Below are 26,875 nucleotides of genomic sequence, written 5' to 3' on the forward strand. Positions count from 1 at the left end.
GTCTGGTCAGGGTGAATCACCAATTCCAGAGCGGATTTGACCCGGTTGGCGATGACCTTGGACAGAATCTTATAGTCCATATTCAACAGTGAAATGGGTCGCCAATTTCTAATTTCCTCCCTTTCCCCCTTGTGCTTGTAGATGAGGGTGATGATGCCTTTCCTCATGGATTCTGACATGCTGCCGGCCAGGAGCATACCCTCGTACACTTCTAGCAGGTCTGGGCCGATCAAGTCCCACAGAGCCGAATACAACTCCGCCGGCAGGCCGTCGCTTCCGGGGGTTTTACTCTTCTCGAAGGACTCGAGGGCCTTAGTCAGTTCGTCAGGAGTTAGCGGTTTGTCTAGGCTCTCCCGCGTACTGTGGTCTAGGACCTCCGTGATAGAGGACAGGAAGGACTGGGAGGCCGTGCTGTCCGTGGGCTTCACGTCATACAGTCCGGCATAAAAGGATTTGCTGATCCTCAGAATGTCGGACCGTGATGACTTTACTGAGCCATCTTCTTCCTTCAGGCTGCTGATCACAGAGCGCTCTCTGTGTACCTTTTGGAAGAAGAAACGTGAGCACGTCTCATCCTGCTCCACGGAGCGGACTCTGGAACGGAAGATGATCTTGGAGGCCTCCGAGGCAAAGTGCGAGGCTTGCTGGCCCTTCACCTCTTGGAGCTCCTCCTTGACATCGACCCCCATCGACCGCAGCCGGAGCAGATTCTGCATCTTTTCCTGGAGTCGGGACATTTCCCTCTGTTCCTTTCTAGCTTTCTGGGTGCCTTTGAGGATGAAAAACCTCTTGATGCTTCCCTTGATCACTTCCCACCAGTGTGTCAGGGACTCAAAGAGGGGTTTCACGGTTCTCCAACCTTTGTAATCCCTCTTGAGCTCCTCAATGTTCTCTGGGGTCAGCAGTTGCACATTTAGCTTCCATGCCCCCCTGCCCACCCTCAGGTCTTCCTCCAAGTGGCAGTCCGCCAGTAGGAGGCAGTGGTCAGAGAAGAACACCGGCTTGACGTCGGTGGATCTGACTGTGAATGCACGGGACACAAACAGGAAGTCTATCCTGGAACGAATGGACCCGTCTGGCCGCGACCAGGTGTATCTACGCTGCGCTCCGTCTGCAGGGTTGCTGAAGACGTCGTGCAGCTTGGCATCCTTAACTGTTTCCATCAGGGATCTGGACGTAGCGTCCAATCTGCTTCCGGCCCTGCCGGATCGTCCAGCCGCATCGATGATGCAGTTGAAGTCCCCGCCCAGAATGACCGGCCTGGAGGTCGCCAGCAGCAGTGGGAGCTGCTGAAAAACCTCCAGCCGCTCAGCCCCTTGTGCCGGGCCGTACACGTTAATTAACCGGAGTGGAGCGTTCTTGTACATTACGTCTGCTACCAGGAGTCGCCCGCCCACCACCTCCTTGACCTCGGAGACGGTGAAGTTGCCTCCCCGCAGCAGAATACCCAGGCCGGAGGAACGAGAGTCGTTTCCGCCCGACCAGATCGATGGCCCGTGGGACCACCATCGTGACCATTGCCTGTAGGAGCTGAGGTGCGGTATCGCACACTCCTGCAGAAACAACAGGTCAGCTTTGACCTTGGCTAGGTAGTCCAAGGTCGCAACACATCGCGTAGTAGATTTAATGCTACGCACATTTATGGATACAATCTTTAAACCCATATTAAAGCATTTATTCTCCTACCAAACCCACTGTCTCTGAGAGTCCCAGACCTTTAGTCTGCTCCTTCATACCCGTAGTGAGCTCAAATTCCTTCACTTTGGATGGGCTGAGGTAGATCTCCTTGGCCGTGTTCTGCTCCGGTGGCATCTGGAGGTTCACGTAGTGAGCGGATTTTGAGATGACCTTTGCTGGAGAAGCTTCTCCAAAACTCACCCCCTCTGGGGGGTTGCTGTTCCCGGCTTCCTGGAGCTGGGGTGCGATGATTGCCTCACTGCTCCCAGATTCCAGGGGCTGTGGTGCACTGGCCTCCTCAGGTTGCAGGCCAAGTTGGGGTGCGCTGGTCTCCTTGTTGTCTCCAATTTTCTGGAGCTCGGGTGTCTCGTCCTCCAACGCCCTGGAGCTTTGCCGCCTCTTCTGTCGGTGCCGCTCTGGCACTTCCTCATCCGAAGAGCTGCTGCCCTTGTCATCCGTGTCGGATGGGAGACGCCTCTTGCCGCTTCTCTGGGAAACGCCTTTGCTTCTTCTTCGCTCCCTCTTACTTTTCTTGTTCTTCACCGTCCGCCACTCCCCCTGCTGCTTTTCCACTGCTGCCTCCTCCTCCATTGATTCGCTGTCCTGAGGACTGGAAGGTTCAGGGGGTAGTGCTGTTGATTGGCTCTCTGTTGCCTCAATCTCTTTCTCCACCTTGTCTCTCTCTGTGTCCTCCTTTGTCCCGTTGAGCTCCCTGGGGGCCTTGGTGGTTGGAGTGACACGGAACATTTCTTCTGCTTCCCCGTGGTCGGCTTTGGCTGCCTGTGCGTAAGTACGGCAGCGTTTGGGGCAGGTCCTGTAGAGGTGACTTGCCTCGCCACACAGGTTGCAGCACTTGGCCTGTTTGCAGTCTTTTGTCTGGTGCCCTTCCTGTTTGCAGATCTTGCAGAGGGAGGCGCTGCAGTTGGCCGCCACATGACCAGCCTTGCCGCATGAGCGGCAATGCTTGGGTTGCCCAGCGTAGACCAGGTAGCCACGGTTTCCCCCGATTGCGAAACTGGAAGGAGGGTGGAAAATGGCTCCCTTACCATCGGTCTTTAGCGTGACCTTAAACAGGCGTTTGCCTGTCCAGATCCCCAAGTCGTCTCGAATCTCGGTGCCGCTCCCCACCTTATCGAAGTACCTGGTGAGGAAGGTGACCACGTCGGCGACAGGGACGAAGGGGTTGTACACATGCACCATCACCTCACGTTCCCGTTGCAACGGCAGAGAAAAGTGCGGCTCCGCCGTCAGGATCTTCATCTCCGGCAGGTCTCTCTTCTCTTCGAACACCCTCAGGAGCCGGACGCAGTCTGCCACTTGCTTGAACGTGACGTCAAAATAACCACCTTTGCGGGAGTCGTGCAGGGTGAAGATCTCCGTAGCTTGGAAGCCGCACGCCTTCAACAGGATCCTCCTGGTGAAGAAGCCCCGATCCATAGGTGATCCTCCTTCGTCGCTGTGGTTCACCGTGACTCGGACGGTGATAGGTAACCCACGGTATGAATTCGGATTGCAATTGGTTTTCGCCCTTCCATCCCGACCTTGCCATGGCAGGACCATGGTGTCGCTCCTGCAACACTTGATCTTAGCCAAGAGGCCGAGAAGCGATGCTATTCCAGCCACATTAGGCTACAGAGTATATCCTCAGTATACCCCAGTGGAGTGTATTGGAACAGACCCCTTGGCAGCAACCTAGGACCAACTCCCATGCAGGTAAAACTTCCAAGTATTTATTTTATTCTCTTCTTGTTAAGAAGCTACTTCCTGAATGTAGCTGGCCTTTAAATACAAGTGCTATGTGGATGAGATAATGGCGCTTTGTGAATCAGATATTAGCATTGCAACATTACAGGGGTTAATTTGCATCAGGCTGAATTTGTAAACAAAACACTCACAGCATTTATACATTACACAACTGAAGTGACAAGGAGCACCCCCAAAAGTCACAGTTAGGAGTCATTGAGCTGGTTGGTAAATCTAGCTCTAAATACCAAGGGTAGCACGTGTATAGTGATTGACAGTCTGAGAATAATTCATTTTAAGTAACTCCTGCTGTCGAATAAAATTAAAAGAAACAGTTTAGAGTACAAGTAATAGACAAAGCAAAATAAGATTTACCTCTATCCCTCGGTTGATGGCTAGTTTTGCTAATCTCACTGCAATAGGCCCCTGGTAAGAAATCATTAGCACTGGTTAACTTATCTCAAGAAACTTAAAACACACATATGGTATACTAGCACATCGATATCAACAAATAAAGTAATATACAATCATAGTACATACAATAAAGCTCAGTCTTTACCATTCCACACAGTATAACTAATGAAATTCATAAAATAGAAAGAGAACAGCTGTTTCTATTTTGACATATGTGTTAAACACATTTGATCAGTTTAAGGAGCAAGTGAATTCATTGCACTTATAGAAATGAGTAGCAGGTTCCTGGTATTTAAACATTTAAGTGAATAAAACTCCTTTCCCAAATGCCCCAGTCAATTCTCCAGCAATCTGCAATTCCAGGGAGTGATAGCATGGAGATATGTTCCTGCGAATTTTTTACAGAGTGAACTCTTGCTCTTTGCCCTGCCATTGAATGATGACACCAGAGAATAGATAAAGGGGATATATAACAGACATAAGAAATCTCAGTCTTTATCATTCCACAAAAAATAACCAATGCAATGCATAATATAGAAAGAGAACAGCTATTTCTAGTTGCACCATATGTATTGAACCAAACCTAAAACAAAAGGGAAATTCAGGGACGGAGTTACCTAGTAGCATGCCAATAACAAGAACTTATGTTTATATAGCACCCTTTAACTTGGGCAAATGTCCAAAGATGATTCACAGGAGTGTAGCCAAACAAAAATTGGCACAAGGTAAACAAGGACATATTAGGACAATGGCTAGATGTTTGGTCAAACGTGTCAGTTTTCAGAAGGGTCTTAAATGTGGTTACATGAGCATGTGCCTGTGTGTTATGGAAAGGAAGAGCCAATATTTAAGGGTAGGTGCGAAGGCTGCAGTTGAGGCTAAAGCTGGTCAAATAAATTGGCAAGGCTGGGGATGTGGAGGATCTGCCAAACTTAATGGCAGGACTTCATTAACACCCTGTAGCTCCATTTCCCCCCAAACAAACCTAGCCAGTTGGCACAAGAGATCTCCAATGGCAAAAGGCCTTAGTTGGTGCCCTTGGGATGGTCCCTGGCAATCAGATGTTTGAAGAGGCTAATGATTGGGACTGCGAAGAGAGTTTTGATCAGGAGGGGGTAGGGGCAATGCCAAAGGATTCCTTGAGGGCCAGGAGGAGCAATCCCATCCACCAGGAGTGCTGAAAGCAACACATGCCTTGTGGAGCTGCAGGATTTACTGCTCTTTCACTGTCAAATTTCCTGACCCCTGGGAAATCCTTGCAGGACCAGTAAAATTTAAATCAGGTTTCTAATTGCACTGTGGGAGCCTTATTTAAATATGTTAATTACTTAAGACTCATGACTAAGGTAAGGAAATGTGGGGTCAGAGGACAAGTAACAGAATGAATAATAAGCTTGCCACAAAACAGAAAACAGCAAGTAGGGGCTGAAGATAGTTACTCAGACTAGCCAAAGGTGGAAAGTGGTGTTCCACAAGGATTGGTTTTGGGACCATTGCTGTTAACCATTTAAATAAACGATTTGGACTCGGCAATCAGAAGTACAATTTCAAAATTTTTGGATGATATTAAATTAGCTCATGTTGTTAGTGCAGAGGAGGACTGTGAAAAAAATATAGGAAGATATTAAGAAACATACAGAATGGGTGCGCAATTGACAAATGAACCTTAATATAAACGGATAAAAGCAAAAAACTGCGGATGCTGGAAATCCGAAACAAAAACAAAAATACCTGGAAAAACTCAGCAGGTCTGACAGCATCTGCGGAGAGGAATACAGTTAACGTTTCGAGTCCATATGACTCTTCACCAGAACTAAGGAAAAATAGAAAAGAGGTGAAATATAAGGTGGTTTAGCGGGGGTGGGACAGGTAGAGCTGGATAGAGGGCCAGTGATAGGTGGAGATTGCCAAAAGATGTCATAGACAAAAGGACAAAGAGGTGTTGACGGTGGTGATATTAGCTAAGAAATGTGCTAATGGTGACATTAAGGGTAAAAAACAGGATGAGCAAGGGACAGATAGCCCTAGTGGGGGTGGGGTGGGGGGAAGGGATCGAAATAGGCTAAAAGGTAGAGATAAAACAATGAATGGAAATACATTTAAAAATAATGGAAATAGGTGGGAAAAGAAAAATATATATAAATTATTGGAAAAAGGGGGATCGGAAAGGGGGTGGGGATGAAGGAGAGAGTTCATGATCTAAAGTTGTTGAACTCAATATTCAGTCCGGAAGGCTGCAAAGTACCTAGTTGGAAGATGAGGTGCTGTTCCTCCAGTTTGCGTTGAGCTTCGCTGGAACATTGCAGCAGGCCAAGGACGAACATGTGGGCATGAAAGCAGGGTGGTGTGTTGAAATGGCAAGTGACAGGGAGGTCTGGGTCATGCTTGCGGACAGACCGAAGGTGTTCCGCAAAGCGGTCACCCAGTCTGCGTTTGGTCTCTCCAATGTAGAGGGAACTGCATTGGGAGCAGCGAATGCAGTAGACTAAATTGAGGGAAGTGCAAGTGAAATGCTGCTTCACTTGAAAGGAGTGTTTGGGCCCTTGGACGGTGAGGAGGGGGGAAGTAAAGGGGCAGGTGTTGCACCTTCTGCGGTTGCATGGGAAGGTGCCGTGGGAGAGAGTTGAGGTGTAGGGGGTGATGGAGGAGTGGACCAGGGTGTCCCGGAGGGAACGATCCCTGCGGTATGCTACCAGGGTGGGTGAAGGGAAGATGTGTTTGGTGGTGGCATCATGCTGGAGTTGGCGGAAATGGTGGAGGATGATCCTTTGAATGCGGAGGCTGGTAGGGTGATAAGTGAGGAAAAGGGGGACCCTATCATGATTCTGGGAGGGAGAGGAAGGTGTGAGAGCAGATGCGCAGGAGATGGGTCGAACACGATTGAGGGCCCTGTCAACAACTGTGGGTGGAAAACCTCGGTTAAGAAGGAAGACATGTCAGAGGAACTGTTTTTGAAAGTGGCATCATCAGAACAGATGCGACGTAGGCGAAGGAACTGAGAGAATGGGATGGAGTCCTTACAGAAAGTGGGGTGTGAGGAGCTGTAGTCAAGGTAGCTGTGGGAGTCGGTAGGCTTGTAATGAATATTGGTGGACAGTCCATCACGAGAAATTGAGACAGAGAGGTCAAGGAAGGGAAGGGAAGTGTCAGAGATGAACCATGTGAAAATGATGGAGGGGTGGAAATTGGAAGCAAAATTAATAAATTTTTCCAGGTCCAGACGAGAGCATGAAGCAGCACCGCAGCAGTCATCGATGTATCAGAGAAAGAGTTGTGAAAGGGGGCCTGGAACAAGGAATGTTTCACATTCCCCATAAAGAAACAGGCATAACTGAGGCCCATGCGGGTACCCATAGCCATACCTTTTATTTGGAGGAAGTGAGAGGAGTTTAAGTAGAAATTGTTCAGTGAGAGAACAAGTTCAGCCAGACGGAGGAGAGTGGTGGTGGATGGGGATTGTTCGGGTTTCTGTTCGAGGAAGAAGCAGAGGGCGCTCAGACCATCCTGGTGGGGGATGGAGGTGTAGGGGGATTGGATGTCCATGGTGAAGAGGAGGCGGTTGGGGCCAGCGAACTGGAAATTGTTGATATAATGTAGGGCATCAGAGGAACCGCGGATGTAGGTGGGAAGAGACTGGACAAGGGGAGAGAGAATGGAGTCAAGATAGCAAGAATTGAGTTCCGTGGGGCAGGAACAGGCTGACACGATCAGTCTGCCGGGACAGTCCTGTTTGTGGATTTTGGGAAGGAGTTGAAGTGGGCCGTCTGAGGTTGAGAGACTATGAGGTTGGAAGCTGTGGAGGGAAGATCTCCAGAGGAGGTGAGATCAGTGACAGTCCTGGAAACAATGGCTTGATGTTCAGTGGTGGGGTCATGGTCCAGGGGGAGGTAGGAAGAAGTGTCTGCGAGTTGATGCTCAGCCTCTGAGGTCAGTGTGCCAGACAACAACAGCACCACCCTTGTCAGCAGGTTTGATGACAATGTCAAGGTTGGACCTCAGAGAATGGAGTGCAGCAAGTTCAGAGAGAGACAGGTTAGTGGGTGAGAGGAGCAGAGAAATTGAGAGGACTGATGTCACTCTGACAGTTCTCAATGAAAAGATCAAGCGCAGGTAAGAATCCAGAGGGTGGGGTCCAGGTGGAGGGAGAATATTGGAGGCGGGTTAAAGGATCTGTTGAACGGAGAGAGGATGGAATGTGGTAGATTTTTGTAGGAAAAAAAGTGGCCACATACTCCTTGGAAAATAGGTGTCCAAATGGGGTAGAGGAACAGAGGACATATAGATACACAAATTACTAACAGTAGTGATGCATGTTAACAGGCCATTACCACAGACAAAGTGTATGTGTTTTCTTACTGTCCATGATCAATGTGTTTTGTATGTGAGGTGGGTGTATTTTCTTAAACAAATTTAAATAATTCCAGCAGCAAGGTTTTTGAGAGTTTCAAAATAAAGAACGTTATTTATTGTTCCACACTTGCCCCAAGGTTTAAAATGCGACGTCTCACTCACTCACCTCACGCACACTCTCAATCAGACAAAAATTAGATACAGATGAAGAAAAAGAATACGATTACTAAGTACAATTGTCTCAGTCTCTCTTTCATGGAAGACCTGGAGTTTCTTAGATGAGTTGATGCTTTTAGTTGAAGTGATAGTCTTGGAAACAGAGGATTTTCAATAATCTGCGAGGCTTCTTGCAATTGAATTTCCAGGATGTTGGTTCTCAGGTGAACTTGAAGTTGGAACAAGTTGGGAAGAGTCCTTCTCACACTTTTAAGGTTGTTTATCACCTTGGCTGCATAGTTGACTTGCAGTTGGTTCGACGCCTTCTGATGGATTTGGATGGAGCTCTGTCTCTGCAAGCAGCTTTTGCTGTTTTAAAAGCTGACAGAAAACATAGCTGTGCTCATCATATAATTTTTACAAGTACAACAACCTTTGTCCAAAGAAAGATGGTGTGTTGATTACACATTCTGTGTTGTCTTTTAACAATTTGAAATTCACCGTCTCGTTTGCATGGGGGGCCATCATATCACAATGAAAGGTCGCTGGGATCCATTTCACATTCGTTTAATGCATATTGAATTCAATGTTTCGTTTATCCATGATGAAACAAAAAGATGAGTCAGCTGGAATGCTATAGTTCTTTTTGTTGCCAGTCTATCCTTTGACAAAGGGATGTGTGAATTTCCCAGGTGGCATTGAATGTCGATATTTAATTAGGTATTTGAGACTGAGGACTGTATGACTCAGAATGTTAGAAGTTACATGATTTGCAGTGGCCATTTTAATAGACTGTGTTCAAAATCTTAAAAGTATTGTCTGAAAGTTCATAATATACGGGAGCATGACACACCTCCACCACATAAGACAAAATGGCATCTCTGATTACTTTTTTTACATGGCTTCCTTGTGAAGCAAGAGGAAAATGTACACATTCACTTTCTCATACACACTCAGATTTTCACACCAAATAATCTGATACTGCTATTGTTTCTATGTCGCATTCCCTTTTCTTACAAATCCCCAATTATGTTCTATCTGGTGAACATTTATAACTATCAGTACACAGGGTTTCAGGAATAGTAACTTTACTAGATATACAATTCTCGAGGCAGTTAGTAGTTGGGGAAGTTCAAAATCCACACTGGTTCCTAAGGAGGGGTCAGGTTTACAAGACTGTATTCTGTTTGGAAGCTTGTGGTATGTAAATTGCTCTGACTACTTTGTTGTGATGTCTGCATAGCTCTTAGCCCTTTCATGGTTGCTTTAGCAACCCAGGGGTCTGGTAATTTAGATTTTGGTTCACTGATGAATTGTATCTCTTGAGTGACGATGTGGTTTATAATGATTTTGGGCCCTTGTGCGGTGTCTGGTTTCTCCCCTTGCATCCAATTGTCAGTGGCCTTGGAAATTGGACTGTTGGGTTTAGGTGGATTTAAGTGTTGAACCTGATCCTGTGATGGTTCTGTGGTTAATTTTGTGTTAGCTGCACCTTTATTTCCCTTGTGGCTTTCACAAGTGCACTCCTTAAGAAGTACAGGGAGTCCTCAATAAAGTTGTGGTTGTGTTCCTGAAAATCACAACTTTAAGTGAAATAACTTTAAGTGAACCATTGGTTCCCTTAGAAATCAGTGTTAAAGCCAATGTTAAAGGGGGGTGGCGGTGGTGGTGGGGCAGGGACTGGTACAGAAGTTGATGGCCAGGAGGCAAGGCTGGAAATGAGTGAGAGGGGGACTGAGGGCAGGAGTGGAGGCATTGCGGGAAAGGTCATGTGAACAGGCAGGTCACAGAAGAGGAAGTCTGTGACTTCTTTAACTATGTTAAAGTGAAACTGGCAACATTAAATGGATATATTGATACGACTTTATTAAATGATGTTAAAGTGAAACACATCAAGTTAGTCAACACTAAGGGGGACTTACTATATTGACTGGCCTATTTCTGTGACTTTGGGGTTGGGTTTGTGCCCAATCTTGCCCATGCTCTTTGGGGCACTACTGTCCTCGGGTGGCTAGCCAGCTTTGGCTGCATTATCCAGTGGTTCCTTGACTGCGTGAAACCTCTCCTTCATTGTCTGTCTACTGGTTTGGGAGTTTTCACTATCCTTATTGGAATCCAAAAAGATGGTGTCTGCTAACCAAATCTCTGGTTCAGCCCCTTCATTCTTTTTAAATTCAGTGGGCCCTTCCTTGGCCTCTTTAAACTCTACTGGCCTGGTTTTGGCCTCTTTAACTTCTATGGATTCCATCCTGATCCTTTTTATCTTGGACAGCTCTCTGCTGGCCTCTGGAAAGTCCACTGGAATTCCTCCTATTTGCCTACTCCTTATTGGCTCTATCGCCCCCTGTAGGATGTTAGGGACTTCTTCAGTTTTTTGCACCTGAACAGAATTTCTCCGTCCCTTTTTGATCCTCTTGTGTTATGATCCCTGGCCAGATCCAGAGATCCTGTTAGAGACCAATAACATTTTGTTTAAAGCAGATAAAGGTAGACATTAAAGACATTTGCTTTTGTAATAAAGCCACAAGATTCCACGGGTTTTGAACAAACAAAAACAAACTTTACCATACAAGTGCAGAGACTTAAAAAGAGCGGGAGCTGGACATGGGGCTGAAAGCGGCACAAGGACATCACGAATCAAAAAGTGATGACACAAGGGAGGCAGCTGATTGGTAAGTAGGGTCAGGTGAATATTTCTACTACTTTTTCTACTAATTAAACTGCTGCAATCCATTAGCTTAGCAAAATAAGGTGAGGACTTTGGACTGTAGTGGGAGTGTTTGAAGTGGAATAAGGCCCCTAGCATAATTAGTATTCTTTAAAGGGATTAACTAACGAGCTTAATATAAAGGGAAATCATGGCAGCAGAACTTGCACCCGTGCTATGCTCCTTCTGCGCTATGTGGGAAGTCATGGACAATTCCAGTGTCCTTGGCGACCATGTGTGCAGGAAGTGTGTTCAGCTGCAGCTACTGGCTAACCGCATTTCGGAGCTGGAGGTGCAGATAGATTCACAGTGGTGCATCCATGATGCAGAGATTATTGTGGATAGCGTGTTCAGTAAGATTGTCACACCGCAGGTAAAGACTGAACAGGCAGAAAGGGGATGGGTTACCACCAAGCAGAGTAGAGGAAGGCAGGTAGTACAGGAGTCCCCTGTGGCCGTCCCTCTCTCTAACAGATATACCATCTTGGATACTGTTGGGGGAGACGGTTTCTCAGGGGAAAGCAGCAGTGGCCAAGTCCATGGCACCATGGGCGGCTCTGCTGCACAGGAGGGGAGGAAGAAGAGTGGCAGGGCTATTGTGATAGGGGATTCAATAGTAAGGGGAACAGGCCGGTGCTTCTGCAGCCGCAAAAGAGACTCCTGGTTGGTATGCTGCCTCCCTGGTGCCAGGGTCAAGGGTGTCTCAGAGAGGCTGCAGGGCATTCTGAAAGGGGAGGGTGAACAGCCAGTGGTCGTGTTACATATTGGTACCAACAACATAGGTAAAAAAAGGGATGAAGTCCAACAAGCTGAATATAGGGAGTTAGGACGTAAATTAAAAAGTAGGACCTCAAAGGTAGTAATCTCAGGATTACAACCAGTGCCACGTGCTAGTGAGGGTAGAAATAACAGGATATATCAGATGAATACGTGGCTGAAGAAATGGTGTAGCAGGGAGGGATTCAGATTCCTGGGACATTGGGGAAGGTGGGACCAGTACAAACAGGATGAGTTGCATCTGGGCAGGACCGGTAGGGAGCGGGGTGTTTGCTAGTGTGGTCGGGGAGGGTTTAAACTAGAATAGCAGTGGGATGGGAACCTGAGCGGGGAGACAGAGGACAGGGAAACAAGGATCGAAACGAAAGACAGAAAAGTAAGAAGCAAAAGCGGAAGGCAGAAAAAAACAAGGGCGAGAAACAAATGGGGTCATGGTGCAAAATAAAGCTAAGATAACTAACAAGGTTAAAAAGACAAGTCTAAAGGCATTGTATCCTAATGCGCGGAGCAGTCGCAATAAGGTTGGTGAATTAACAGCGCAAATAGATATAAATGGTTATGATATAGTTGCAATTACGGAGACATGGCTGCAGGGTGACCAAGGATGGGAATGGAACATCCAGGAGTATTCAATATTTAGGAAAGACAGACAAATAGGGAAAGGAGGTGGGGTAACATTGTTAGTAAAGAAGGAAATCAATGCAATAGCGAGGAAGGATATTGGGTCAGAAAATCATGATGTGGAATCTGTTTGGGTGGAGGTAAGAAACACCAAGGGGCAGAAATGTTGGTGGGGGTTGTCTATAAGCCACCAAACAGAAATGGGGAAGTAAGGCAAGGCATTAAGCAGGAAATTAGAGACGCATGCAACAAGGGTACAACTGTAACCATGGGTGACTTTAATCTACATATAGATTGGACAAACCAAACCAGCAATAATACTGTAGAGGAGGATTTCCTGGAGTGTGTACGTGATGGTTTTTTAGACCAATACGTTGAGGAACTAACTAGAGAGCAGGCTATCCTAGACGGGGTATTGCGCAATGAGAAAGGATTAATTAACAATCTTGTCGTGCAGGGTCCCTTGGGGAAGAGCAGCCATAAAATGATAAAAGTGTTCATTAGGATGGAAAGTGAAGAAATTGAATCCGAAACTAGGTTCCTGATTCTAAATAAAGAGAACTACGAGGGTATGAGGCATGGATTGGCAATGATGAATTGAGGAACCTTACTAAAAGGGTTGACAGTGGATAGGCAATGGCTAATATTTAAGAAACGTATGCATGAATTACAATTATTCATTCCTGTCTGGCTCAAAAATAAAACAGGAAAGGTGGCTCAACCATGGCCTACAAAAGAAATTAGGGATAGTATTACATCCAAAGAGGAGACATATAAAATTGCCAGAAACAGCAGCAAGCCTGAGGATTGCGAACAGCTTAGAATTCAGCAAAAGTGGACAAAAAGATTGATCAAGAAGGCGAAAATGGAGTATGAGAGCAAACGTACAAGGAACATAAAAACTGACTGCAAAAGCTTCTATAAATATGTAAAGAGAAAAAGATTAGCAAAGACAAATGTAGGTCCCTTGCAGTCAGAAACAGCAGAAATTCTAATGGGGAACAAAGAAATGGCAGAAGAACTGAACGTATATTTTGGTTCTGTCTTCACAAAAGAGGACACAAATAATTTCCCAGAAATGTTAGGGAACCAAGGGTCTAGTGAGAGGGAGGAGTTGAAGAAAATCAGTATTAGTTAAAAAATGGTGCTAGAGAAATTAATGGGACTAAAGGCTGAAAAATGCCCAGGGCCTGATAATCTACATCCCAGAGTACTAAAGGAAGTGGCACTGGAAATATTGGATGCATTGGTGGTCATCTTCCAAAATTCTACAGACTCTGAAACAGTTCCTACAGATTGGAAGGTGGCAAATGTAAGCCCACAATTTAAAAAAGGGAGAGAAAAAACAGAGAATTACAGACCAATTAGCCTAACATCAGTAGTAGAAAATGCTAGTCTATTATAAAAGACGTGGTAACAGTACACTTGGAAAGCATTAACAGGATTAGACAAAGTCAACATGTTTATGAAAGGGAAATCATGCTTAACTAATCTAATGGGGTTTTTTGAGGGTGTAACTAGTAGAATAGATAAGGGAGAACCAGTGGATGTGGTGTATTTGGATTTCAAGAAGGATTTTGATAAGATCCCACCCAAGAGGCTGGTGGGCAAAATTAAACCACGTGGGATTGGCGGTAATATACTGGCATGGATTGAGAATTGGCTGACAGACCGGAAGTAGAGAGTGGGAAAATGGGTCTTTTTCCGGGTGGCAGGTAGTGACTAGTGGTGTACCTGAGGGATCAGTGCTTGGGCCCCAGTTATTCATGATATATATAAATGACTTGGATGAGGAAACCAAATGCAATATTTCCAAATTTGCTGACAACACAAAACTGGGTGGAGTTGTGAGTTGTGAGGGGGATTCAAGGAGGCATCAGGGCGATTTAGACAAGTTGTGTGCGTGGGAAAACACATGGCAGATGTAGTATAACGTGGATAAATGTGAAGTTATACACTTCAGTGTGAAGAACAGAAAGACAGGGTATTATTTAAATGGTGATATATTGGGAAATGTGGATGTACAAAGGGATCTGGGTGTCCTTGTACATCAGTCAATGAAAGTAAATAGGCAGGTACAGTAAGCAATTAGGATGGCAAATGGTATGTTGGCCTTCATTGCAAGAGGATTTGAGTTCAGAAGTAGGGATGTCTTCCTGCAGTTATACAGGGCCTTGGTGAGACCATACCTGGAGTATTGCGCGCGGTTTTTGTCTCCCTGCCTAAGAAAGGATATACTTGCAATAGAGGGAGTGCAGCGAAGGTTCACTAGGCTGATACTGGGGATGGCAGGATTGTCGTATGAGGAGAGATTAGTTCGGCCGGGCCTGTATTCACTAGAGTTTAGAAGAATGAGAGGGGATCTGATTGAAACATAAAAAATTCTAACAGGCCTAGACAGGCTGGATGCAGGGAGGGTGTTTCCCCTGGTTGGGGAGTCCAGAATCGGGCCACAGTCTCAGGATACAGGCAGGCCATTTAGGACTGAGATAAGGAAAAATTTCTTCACTCAGAGGCTGGTCAACCTGTGGAATTCTCTACCACAGAAGGCTGGGGAGGCTGGGTTACTGAGTATATTCAAGAAAGAAATTGATAAATTTTTGGATATTAGGGGCATCAAGGGATATGGAGAGTAAGCAGGAATATGGCATTGAGATAGAGGATCAGCCATGATCATATTGAATGGCAGAGCAGGCTCGAAGGGCCGAATGGCCTACTCCTGCTCCTAGTTTCTATGTAGGTACGAGGTGCATGTGAATTAACGTTCGAACTGCGGTCAGACACACCACGCTACAGAGTAAATGGCAGATGCAACCAAAACAGATTCCATAGATTTCTCAATAAATCACCCAGAAGTTAGTGCCACTGTGAGTCAGCCAATTTCACTGAAACTTCGTCTTTCTCACAAGGGTTTCCAATCTCTAACTTTGAAGATCTCTCCTTGTAAATCTCTCCAAATGTTGCTTCCACTGGGATGGCTTTAAATTGGCCCACCTCACAGGGTTTCAGTCTCGCCTTCTGAGATCCCTTCCCATTGGATTCCCAAGTCTGCACTTCAGCCTCTACTTACTGGTGTAATTTCAGCTCTTTGCTAGACAGCTAGCTTCACTGAGCTGGCACTGCCCCTGAGTTTCTCTGAACTCCTGCTCCCAGCTGTATCCAGCTATATGTGACTTCCCCTGAGCCCTCTTTGATTACTAGGGGTTCCCCTGAGCCCTCTTCAATTACCAGGACATCCCCTGAGTCCTCTTCTCAGTTCCTCAGGGTTAACAGCAACACTTCGGCTGAATGGAATTTCTTCCCCCAGCTCCTGACCCTCCCTGCTGTTCATTGACCCTGGAGCTGATCTGGGGACCTATCCGGGAAGGTCCTACCCCTGTTACTAGGCAGGAACCAATGTAACAAGCATTAGAACATTCTGTACCTTAAATATTAGAATCCCCAGAGACTGCTAATTTAGCATGCAGGGGCACAATGAATTGAATTCATAACACCTGTCCCCATGGACTCTATTTAACCCTCTGGGCACAATACCTGCTACCCCATTCATATCCAAACAATAGGGTCGCTCCCCCTATAGGTAAGCACAGCATAACTCTGACCGTCACTACATCGATATTGCACATCCTCTGTAGGTGAATTTTTACTAGGGAAACATTTAAGCATTTGCCAGTAAGCCCTTTTACTAGCACTGTGGTGGCTGTCCTGCTTTTGGACGGTAAGACAGCAATCTTCACTACAAGCAGAGTTTGAAAACACCCTGCATCTCTGCAAATAGTTATTTTTTTCCTTAGAGCTTTTTTGCAAAAAGGCTTGGTAGGTATCTTGTCCTACCCCCGTCCCATTTGAGTCTGGGCTTGATACTTTCAAGGCTACGGACACGGTCCTGACCACAGTTCTACATGATGGTTTCTTGGCAAACCAAAAATTCCCTTTTACGTACCCCAGCTTGTTCCACTGGAAGCAAGCAGGGCATGGTCCTGCTGGTTTGCTTTCCAGGTTTTGCTTTTTAAATTTAGATCTCTGCCCTGTTTTCTCTACTCTCCTTTCCTCTGAAGTAGATTTCTGTTCCATCCACCTCATTCCTATTGCTCCCTTGCTGGTAAGAGTTACTAGATCCAAATGTGTTTTGGTTTAGAGGTTTATGAGTTAAATCATAGTCATCAGCTATGATAGCTGCATTTCTGACTTTGGAAACCCTTTGCTTCTCTTTTGAGGCAGTTTTAAAACTCCTCTAGCAGTACTATTTCTCCTAACCTCTTGTAGATGCTGTCAATTTTTAGGGCTCAAACCCACCAGTCAAATACTAGCTGTTGAATTTTCTCAAATTTCAGAAAGGTCTGGATAGGCTTTTTACATAAGTTCCATAATTGTTGGTGGTATGCTGCTGGAACAAGTTCATTGGCACTGAGAATAACAGCCTTTGTCTGGTCATAGCTGCAGAAACCTCAGCACGTAGCATGGAATAAACCTCACGGGCTTTTCCTACTAGCTGGCCTTGTATCAGGAGTGTCCAAAGCTTTGCTGCCCCTTGCAATTAAGTGGCCAATTTTTTGAAGGCTGTAAAGTAAGTTTCCACATTCCTCCTCTTCAAACTTGGGGACAAAGTGGGAATACTTGAGGAAATCAAAATTTGTCTCTGCGCTGAGGGTATTTAAGTTATCATTAGGTAAAGTCAGTTCTCCCTAGCTGCTGCAATCTGTCTCAGTTCCTGATCTTTCTGTGCCTGTAGCTCTCTCTTAAGCATGCTCTTTCGTTCTTTCTCTTGAAATTCCCTTTCCTTTTTGCTGAAATTATAGCTCTAGCTTCTGCTCTTAGGTGAATTTTGGCTAGGATAATCTGGTCTGTTGCAGGTTCTGTGTCTTCTACCTGTTCCAAACCTGGAGTGAGGCCACGATGCTCGGCCAGCATCTTTAGTACCTCAGATCTCCATGCTTTATTGCATATATTAAGTTCTACCTGTTTAACTATGGCTTTTAGATATTCTAATTTTTGCCAAGTCAAGTCCTCTTCTTGCAGAAATACTTTCACGTTGCAAGTAGCCATCTTATTTTCTATTGTTAGTGCTCACAAAGCTTACCGCTGTAATCCCTTTTGTTTCTTGTTTCAACAATTTTGGCTTTGTTACATTTCTCTTAAACTTGCAATTCATTTAAAGTCAGATATGGCTCATTTACAGTGGATAGTCCCAAACAGCAGCACTCAATTTGTCACAGACAAGATTTATGTGTTTTCTTACTGTCCGTGATCAATGTGTTTTCTTTGTGAGGTGGATGAATTTTGTTGCCCTTAGAGTGATTGTCCCAATTTAAATAATTCCAGCAGCAAGCTTTTTTGTGAGTTTTAAAATAAAAAAGGTTACTTATCATCCCACACTTGCCTCAGAGGTTCAAAACACGACGTCTCACTTGTGTCACACACTACCACTCGCACAAAGATTAGATATAGATGAAGGGAAAAAACAATACAATTATAAATTCTAATTGTCTCAGTCTCTCTTTTGTGGCAGGCCTGTAGTTTCTTAGATGAGTTGATGCTTTTAGTTGAAGTGATGGTCTTATAAACAGAGGATTCTCAGTAAGCTGCAAGGTTTCTTGTAGTTGAATTTGCAGGAGGTTGATTCTCAGGTGAACTTCTCAAAGTCCTTCTCACACTTTCAAGGTATGGTTGTTTATTAACTTGGCTGCATATTTGACTTGCAGCTCGTTCAATGACTTCTGATGGATTTGGATGGAACTTTAACCCTGCAAGCAGCTTTTGCTGTTTTTAAAGGCAGACAGAAAACATAGCTGTGCCCATCATGTACTTGTACAAGTTCAAAGTCCCAATACAATGAAAGGTCGATCGGATTCATTTCACATTCATCTAACACACATTGAGTTCTGATGTTTTGTTTGTCCATGGTGAAACAGAAAGATGAGTCAGTTAGAATGCCAGTTCTTTTTGTTGATGGTCCATCTCAAACAGGGTTGTGTGAGTTTTCCAGATGGTTGTGAATGTCAATATTTAATTAGGGATTTGCTTGAGACCCAGGACTGTCTGGCTCAGAATGCTAACGGTTACATGGTTGTCACTGGCCATTTTAATAGACTGTTTGTGTTCAAACTTTTAAAGTATTGTCTGAAAGTTCATAATATACTACAGTACGACACCATAAAAAAGCAAACAAATGGGTTCATTTCTAGCGGGACAGAATTGAAAAGGAGAGGGTTATATTAAACTTGTACAGAACCTCGGTTAGACCACACTTAGAGTACTGTGAACAGTTCTGCTCACCTTAATATAAAAGGATATGGAGACACTGGAGAAGGTGCATGAAAGATTTAATAGAATAATGCCATGATGGCAAAACTGAGAGATTACACCTATCAAGAAAGATTGAACAGGTTGTGGCTCTTTTCTCTAAAAAGGCCTTGCATTAATACAGTGCTCTTCATGGCCACCAGACATCTCAAAGTGCTTTATAACCAAGGAAGTACTTTTGAAGTGTAGCCACTACTGCTGAGTAGGAAACACTACAGCCAATTTGTACACAGCAAACTCCCACAAACAGCAATGTGATAATGACCAGGAAATATGCTTTTGTGATGTTGATTGAAGGATAAACATTGGCCAAGACACCAGAGATAACCTCCCTGTTTTTCTTCAAAATAATGCCACAGGATCTTTTATATCCACCAAAGTAGGCAGATGGGGCCTCAATTTAACATCTCATCCAAAAGATGGCATCTCCAATAGTGCAGCATTAGTACTATACTGGAGTGCCAATCTTGACGACTCTAGAAAAGAGAAGACTGAGGGATTGTCTGATGGGGTCTTCAGGTGATGAAAAGGTGTGATATAGCAGTGGTAAAGAAGATGTTTCCACTTGTATGCAAGTTCAGAGCTGGGAACCATAAATATAAGATAGTCACCAATAAATCCAATAGGAATTAGGAGAAACCTTTTACCCAAGCTGCAGTTAGAATGTGGAACTTGCTACCAGAAGGAGCAGTAGAGACAACCAGAAAAGATGCTTTTCTAGGGAGTTCGAGGAGTCTCCCATGTAGAGCATAAACAACGGCATGGATTGTTGATCCAAATTGCCAGTTTCTGTGTTGTAATTGCTATGCAAATGCCCCACCTCTCTAAGTGGAACACTCAGATGCCTTAATACTTGTTGCTGTTAAAAAAAAGTGGCAGGCACATTTGCGATGGGGGTCACATTCTATGTATTTAACTTTTTGAACCTCTCCCACCTGTTATGGAGACATGAGGGGAGTGGTCATTGAATATCAAGGGTTTTGTATCTATTTAGCACCCTTCACGGACAGGATGTTCCAAGTCCAATTAATTATTTTTGAAGTGTAGTCACTGTTAATTTGTAGGCAAATGTTGCAACCATTTTATACACAAGTCCCATAACAAGCAATTGGTAAATAACTAGTCTGTTTTGCTTGAGGGGACAAGGGAATATTATGCATTCATCTGAACAGGCAGACAGCTTCTCTTGTAACATCTCATTTGAAGGACAACCCTTTCAACAAAAGAGTTCTCCCTCAGCACTACACTAAAATGTCAGCCTAGATTATATGCTTAAATCTTGAAATACTGCTTGAACCCATGATCTTCTGACTCAGTGATGAGGCATTATCATTATGAGCCACTTAAATTGGGCTGAGCCAATGGCCTATCATGTGTAGGTTAGCCATGTTCCGTGAATCATGGTACAGCACGTACAAACACAAAAGTGTTGTTCAGGTCACAATTTTGATAAGAATTATAATTTTTTTAACCGGTATTAATACATTTATAAAATGTACAAAACTGAAAAATCTTACAAAAATTAATTCCTGAAACCAAATGTTAAAAGATCGATGTACCTGAGGTATGAATTCTTTGGCAAGTGATAATCCCCTGTGATATGCTGCATCTCCTGCTTCATTCTGTTCCACAACATGACTAACCAGACCAATTGCTTTTGCTTCAGTGCCATCAAGCACTCGTCCAGAAAAGATAAGTTCCTTTGCTAGTGATACTCCTATAATACGAGGGAGACGCTGCGTGCCACCTGTTTTGAAAATAGGACAAAACTGTTTCAATAAACTTTTGTCATGAACCAAATTTCTATCTCTCAACAATGCTCAAAGATTTGGGAAGATACTGCCAGTCCCACTCTCTCAGAAGGTGAACAACATATCCCATGTTACAACCTAAAAAGCCTGCAAAGAAAATATACTTAAATAAACAAGGTAAAAAATATCATAATGAAATATTTTATTTCAAACTTCAGAGTTATGTACTAAAACAAAAACAAAAATACCTGGAAAAACTCAGCAGGTCTGACAGCATCTGCGGAGAGGGATACAGTTGACGTTTCGAATTCGTATGACCCTTCATCATGAAACGTCAACTGTATCCCTCTCCGCAGATGCTGTCAGACCTGCTGAGTTTTTCCAGGTATTTTTATTTTTGTTCTAGATTTCCAGCTTCCGCAATATTTTGCTTTTATCTTAGAGTTATGTACTAACTTGTGTTATATAATATGTAATCATCATTTCCTTTTAAGGAGAAGAAAAGTCTCCAGGCAAGGCCTTTTTGTTTAAAGTAAGCCTCTTTTTATGGAAGAAAATAATACATATACCAGAAACCATGCATGCTCTCCTGGGTCAAGTGGCACTGAATTGTCTCTTAGGTCAGTTTTAAGTCAAACTCACAGTTTTAGTATGGAGCTTCTCTAGAACGTGCTGTGTTGATCCTTTTCATTGATGTCACCAAAGTGGCCTTGCAGAAACAGACCCCATTAAGTGCCAGAGTGATGATTTGAATGATCTCTAACCTATATTCCTTTCCTATTTTCCAGCAATTGGCTGAAGTTTTTAAAAACTACTCAACAAGACAAAAAAAAACAAATTCTCCCAGCACATTCCTCAACAATAATGTTTTCGTTGGTGCATTATGATTGGTTAGAATAGCTTGACAATGACAGCATGTGTATATTTTGATTGGTTCCTTCTGACCTGCAGTAAAAGATGCATTTCCACACTCAGTCATGGGACTGAACAGTTCCTAGAGTGTTTGCTGGTACTTGTGACTGTATTGAATATAAGATCAAATGACATAGGAGCACAGATATATCACAGACTTTATACAATCTCACTGAATATCAGAACGAGCTTGAGGAGCCAAATGGCCTACTCATGCTTCCTGAAGAGCGAGAGTGGGCCTACAGCTCTCGAGCCAGCTACACCATTCACTAAGATCATAGCTGATCTTCGACTAAAACTTCACTTTCCCACCGGATCTCCATATCCCATGATTCCCTTATTGTTAAAAAACCCAGTTCTACACTTTCCAGCTAGGGTGAATAGCGTCTCAGCATCTATCCTCAAGTCCTCTCAAAATCTTATGGGCAGGATTTTACTTTCATCGGGCGGGTGGGCCCGGGAGTGGCCAGGAAAGGTCCGCCGCCTGCAATCGGTCCCCAAGCACAAATTCACACTGGCTGGCCAATTAAAGGTCAGCCAGTGTGAAACGCACAACATTCAGCGCTGCCGGGGTGGGGACGGGAGGATGTTAACCCGGAAGTTTGCGCATGCGTGCAGGAGTGCTCGCTGAAAGCTCCCTGAGGGCACAGAGCTGTCTCAGGGAGCTGAAGAATTGGAGAGACAAAAATAAAGATTTAAAAGGTGATATAAACTCAGTCATATGAAGAGGGACATGTTTGAAATGAAGTTGAAAAAATTTTTCCGCCTTCTTATTTGCTATTGGAAATCTCATCCCATCTGTGGATGAGGTTTTGTAAAAAATGCAAAGGCCACCTGGCCTATTCGCCCACCTACCAACTGAACGGTTGAGCGTGCAGCGAAAAATACAAATTAATTGCCTGCTTAAGGGCCTTAATAGGCCTCTTAGTTGTGGGCGGACGCGCTGCCGACTCTCGCGCACGCCCATTGACCGAAAGATCACAAGAGTGCGCGATGACATTGGGACAATCGCCCAAAATCATTGTGCGTGATTTTGCACCCAATCATGTTGGCCGCACGCCCGCCTGACGAAAGTAAAATTCTGCCCTATATATTTTAATGAGATTATCTCTCATTCTTCTAAAATCTATAGCATATAGGCACATTCTGCTTAATCTGTCTTCAAAGGACAACCCTCTCATCCCAGGAATCAATCTAGTGAACCTTTGTTGCATCCCTTCTAAGGCATCCTTTCTTGGGTGCAGAAACCAAAGTAGTATGCAACATTCCAGGTGCGGTCTCACCAGTCATGTAGAATTGCGGCAAGATCTCTTTACTCTTGTACTCCAACCCCCTTGCAATTGTCTATCTGAGTGTTGAGAAGTTAAGAAACCAGAGCTCAAGGTTTACTTCACTATATCGAAAGATTCTTTAAAAAAGCGTTAGACCACATGTGAATGTAACATAAACTGTTGACTCAGTATTCGCTATGGAATTTCAGGTGAAGCTGCTGCTGATAAGAGGTCTGTATTGTATACACAGGACATCTCATTCCATTGATGTGTATTTTTTTCCTCCTCAGTTCAATCTAAGATCCTGTTAGAGGGTTAAGACTAAAACTTTCCATCTGTTTTTCATTTTGTGAAAAGTTTATGAACCCATACAATAATCCCAAAACCATGGACAGGACAGGCCTGCCACTAACAGGCAGGTAGCTCAGTGCAATAACAATTTCAATCTGTTGGCAAACATCACATGATCGAACCCCCAAGAATACAACAAATTGGAGTCTGCAATCCTACCTTTCCAGAAAACAGGAAGAGTCTTGTTATTAAAATTGGCAAAGACCTATAAACAGCCAAGAGTGGCGAAGCACTGAGTGGGATCTCTCTGGTAGGCATTTCAAAAACCGTAATTTAGATGAACAGAATCTGATTTAGAACTCTAAAACTGCAAAAGAAACTGCAAGAAAGAACAGAAAGTGCCCGGCAGCGGCAGCTTTCTGGCAAGCAACTAAAGGTGGTTGCCTGAATAAGGGTTAATCAGTGTACCAGGAAGCTGAGTTAGCAGTTGATTTAGCAGTTGTAATTTGGGTGAATCATAGGTCGGAATTTTCCGGCCCCGTTGGTGTTGGGCGTCATGGCTGATGGAGGCGGGGGGACAATATGGCAAAAAGGTCGTGAAATCAGTTTGTAATCGTTCACTCCGCATGTCAGTTGCGGGCTGCATTTCCCGCTGCCAGATGTTGGGAACCTAGGGCAGGATTTTTAGGTCACGTGTGGGTGCGATCGGCGGGCCTGGGAACAGCCGGGGAACAGACTGCCGCCCGCGATCGGCCCCCAACCGCAATTTCATGCTGGCTGGCCAATTAATGGTCAGCTAGTGTGAAACGCGGTCTGAAATGTTCAGCACTGCTGGGGTGGGGGTGTGAGGAAGGCGGGTACTGACATAAGTGTGGGGGCGGGCGAGTGTCAGGGAGATAGATACTGTTCCCTGCAGCAGCGACTGGGAGTTCAGAAGGTTGTCTGCCGGTGCTAGGGTGAAGGACATCTCCTTGTGGCTGGAACTTGGAGGGAGAGGGTCCAGTTGTCGTGGTCGACACAGGAACCAATGACATAAGTAGAATTAGGAATGATGTTCTGCTGAGAGAGTTTGAGTTGTTAGGGTCCAAATTAAAACACAGAACCTCAAAGCTAATAATCTGTAACTGTTACTTGAGCCACATGCCAATTGACATAGAGTCAAGCAGATTAGAGAATTAGACACATGGCTCAAAGAATGGTGTGAGAAGAAGGGGTTTCAATTTCATGGGCACTGACACCAGTACTCAAGAAAGAGAGAGCTATTCTGTTGATATGGGCCCCACTTAAACCGGAATGGTATCCATTTCCTGGCAAATCGTATAACTAGTCCATGCATGGGGCACTAAACTAAATGGTTGGGGCTAGGGAGGGTTCAGCTGAAGGGAAATTTAGAAATCAAAAGAGAAAAGTCAAGGAAACAGAGCATTGTAGCGATTTGGGTAAAGACAAGCAGAGTGGGATGGGAGGGGACAGAGAGTTTAATGATAATAGTGCATTAGTGAATAAAGTCTATGCAAATGATCGTAGTAAAAATAAAATTAAAGGCTTTTTATCTAAATGCATGAAACATTCATAATAAGACAGCTGAACTAGTTGCACAAATAGAGATAAATGGTTTAGATCTAATTCCATTACAAAGACATGGTTACAGAGTGATCAAGGTTAGGAAATAAATATTCCAGGGTACACAATATTTCAAAAAGACAGGCAAATTGGAAAAGGAGGAGGAGAAACCCTGATAGTAAAAGATGACATCAGGACAGTAGTGAGGAAGGGTCTTGGCTCAGAAAATCAGGAAGTAGAATCAGCATGGTTGGAGATCAGGAATAACAAGGGTCAGAAAACACTGGTGGGAATAATTTACAGGCCGCTAACAGTAGTTGCACCATTGGACAGAGCATTAAGTAATAAATAATTGGAGCTTGTAACATAGGCAATGTCATAATTATGGGTGACCTTAATCTTCATATAGAGTGGACCATCAAATTGACAAAGGTGGTCTGGAAGACGAGTTTGTGGATTGCTTTTGTGATAATTTCCAGGAGCAGTATGTTGTAATATCGACTAGGGATTAAGCTATTTTAAATCTAGTATTGTGCAATGAGCCAGAGTTAATTAGTACTCTCGTGGTAAAAACACAACGCTGGGAAAAAGGTGATCATAATTGACTTCTATATCAAGTTTGAAAGCAGCATACACCAATTACAAACAAGAATCTTAAACAAAGCCAACTGCATAGCTATGAGGGGAGAGCTGACTAATGTTGATTTAGTAATGTCAAGAAGATATAATAATGTCTATAATATTATTGGAAATTCTTTTAAAATAGAATTCTAGTGGTATCTATGTCTATGTGTGGGTGTCTTGATTAGATTAAAGCCTGCTGCTCTAGGGGCTTTGATGTATAGAAGAGAAGTAGGGTTGAAATGGTAATTAGGTAAACATAGGAAAGTACAAGGTGAAGTGAAAAGGGGGCAATTTGCATTTTTAAATAAACCATTCAAAAGAATGGGTGAAATATTACACCTAGCCAGAAGAAGCCAAACAATGTGTTTATTTTTTCCAAAGTTTACTAATAAAATTGGTGCTATGAAAGGGGTTTTGTTGTTAGAAGAGGTAAAGTTCAAAAAATCTAGTGATACAATGAGGAATTTGCATTCAAAGAGGAAGATATGTATAAAGGAAGTGAAGGCTGTTGGTAAGAGAAGAGGGATTCTAAGATCTAAAGCTTCCTGCCTCTAAGCCTTAAGCGGCTGTCTGCAAGGGCCCAGAGCTGAAAGAAACTAATTTTTAATGCGACTGTCCAGAGTGTGCTTTACCAGGGGTCTGTTTAAATCTATGTGTTTTACTGTTGCCTTAATGGAGTAGTAACTGAGAGTCAGATTAACTAGGGGATATTTTTTAGAAGTTATTATCGTAGTAATTTGTAAACATATGTATGTGCTTACAATCTTTTATAAAAACTTCTTGAGACTCGGTGGTCTTATTATAACTGAATTGAAAGTCTGCATCTCGAAACATACAAATTGCAAAAACTGGCTATGACAGTTGTTTCAAGTTTCCCTCTGGGATTTGGACAACTCAGCATTCACCATCGGCTGTGTCATAATAGTAAATAAACTAAGCTGACTCCGGCATACGCCCGCTGAACAAAATATCGTGCAAGTATGGGATGACATCGGGATGCACGCCTGACGTCATTGCGTGTCATTTTACGCTCAGGCGTGTCAGGCATGTGCCCGTATCCCGAGCATGATATTCTGCAGAATATGGTGGGAACCGTTTAAAGAAGCAAGTTCGAATATTCCATTGACAAACAAAAACTCAATGAGAAAGGTCCATCAATGGCTTTTGAAGAAGGTTAAACAGAGTATTGGATTAGAAAAAGAGGCTTAAAATATGGCAAAGAAATGTAGTAAGCCTGAGGAGTGGGCATGTTTTAGATACCAGCAAAGGGCCATCAAAAAGTTGATGACAAGAGAAAAATAGAATGCAACTAAACTAACTGAGGATATAAAAACAGATTCTAAGAATTTTTACAAGCAGATGAAAAGGAGAAGAGTAGCCAAAGTAAATGTTGGTCCCTTAAAGGCAGTGTTATGGCACAGCTGATGGTAAATGCTGAATTGTTCAAAATGCAAAGGGAAACTTGAAACAACTGCCACAATTTGTTTTACCATTTGTATAAATTTTGAGATGTGAGCCCTGAATTCAGTAGTAATAAGTCTTATAGGTTTTTACAAAACTGTATTAAACATTTATTAATAGAAGAAATTACTTTAAATATATAAATAGACCTACAAATTACTACCATGATAACTTCTAAATCCCCTAATCAATCTAACTCCCAGTTATACTTTCGTTCAGGCAACAGTAAGACACATAGATTTCAAAAGACCCAG

At 43.8% G+C, this 26,875-nt stretch overlaps 1 protein-coding gene across 3 annotated transcripts in view; it reads right to left on the bottom strand.

The window, feature by feature from the left end:
- LOC144696982 (methylglutaconyl-CoA hydratase, mitochondrial-like) overlaps nucleotides 1–26,875 on the bottom strand; it is a 97,460-nt gene that overhangs the window by 29,218 nt on the left and 41,367 nt on the right. For all 3 annotated transcript variants that reach the window (XR_013580289.1, XM_078568732.1, XM_078568725.1), the window contains exons 2-3: nucleotides 20,308–20,495; nucleotides 3,796–3,846 (exon numbers count right to left, since the gene is read on the bottom strand). Coding sequence is in view for 2 of the 3 variants with exons in the window: in XM_078568732.1 (XP_078424858.1) it covers nucleotides 3,796–3,846; nucleotides 20,308–20,495 (239 nt within the window). In the remaining variant the exon portion in view is untranslated. The remainder of the gene's footprint in view (nucleotides 1–3,795; nucleotides 3,847–20,307; nucleotides 20,496–26,875) is intronic.

Source organism: Cetorhinus maximus, chromosome 2, assembly GCF_964194155.1.
Source record: "Cetorhinus maximus chromosome 2, sCetMax3.hap1.1, whole genome shotgun sequence".
NCBI lineage: Eukaryota > Metazoa > Chordata > Chondrichthyes > Lamniformes > Cetorhinidae > Cetorhinus > Cetorhinus maximus.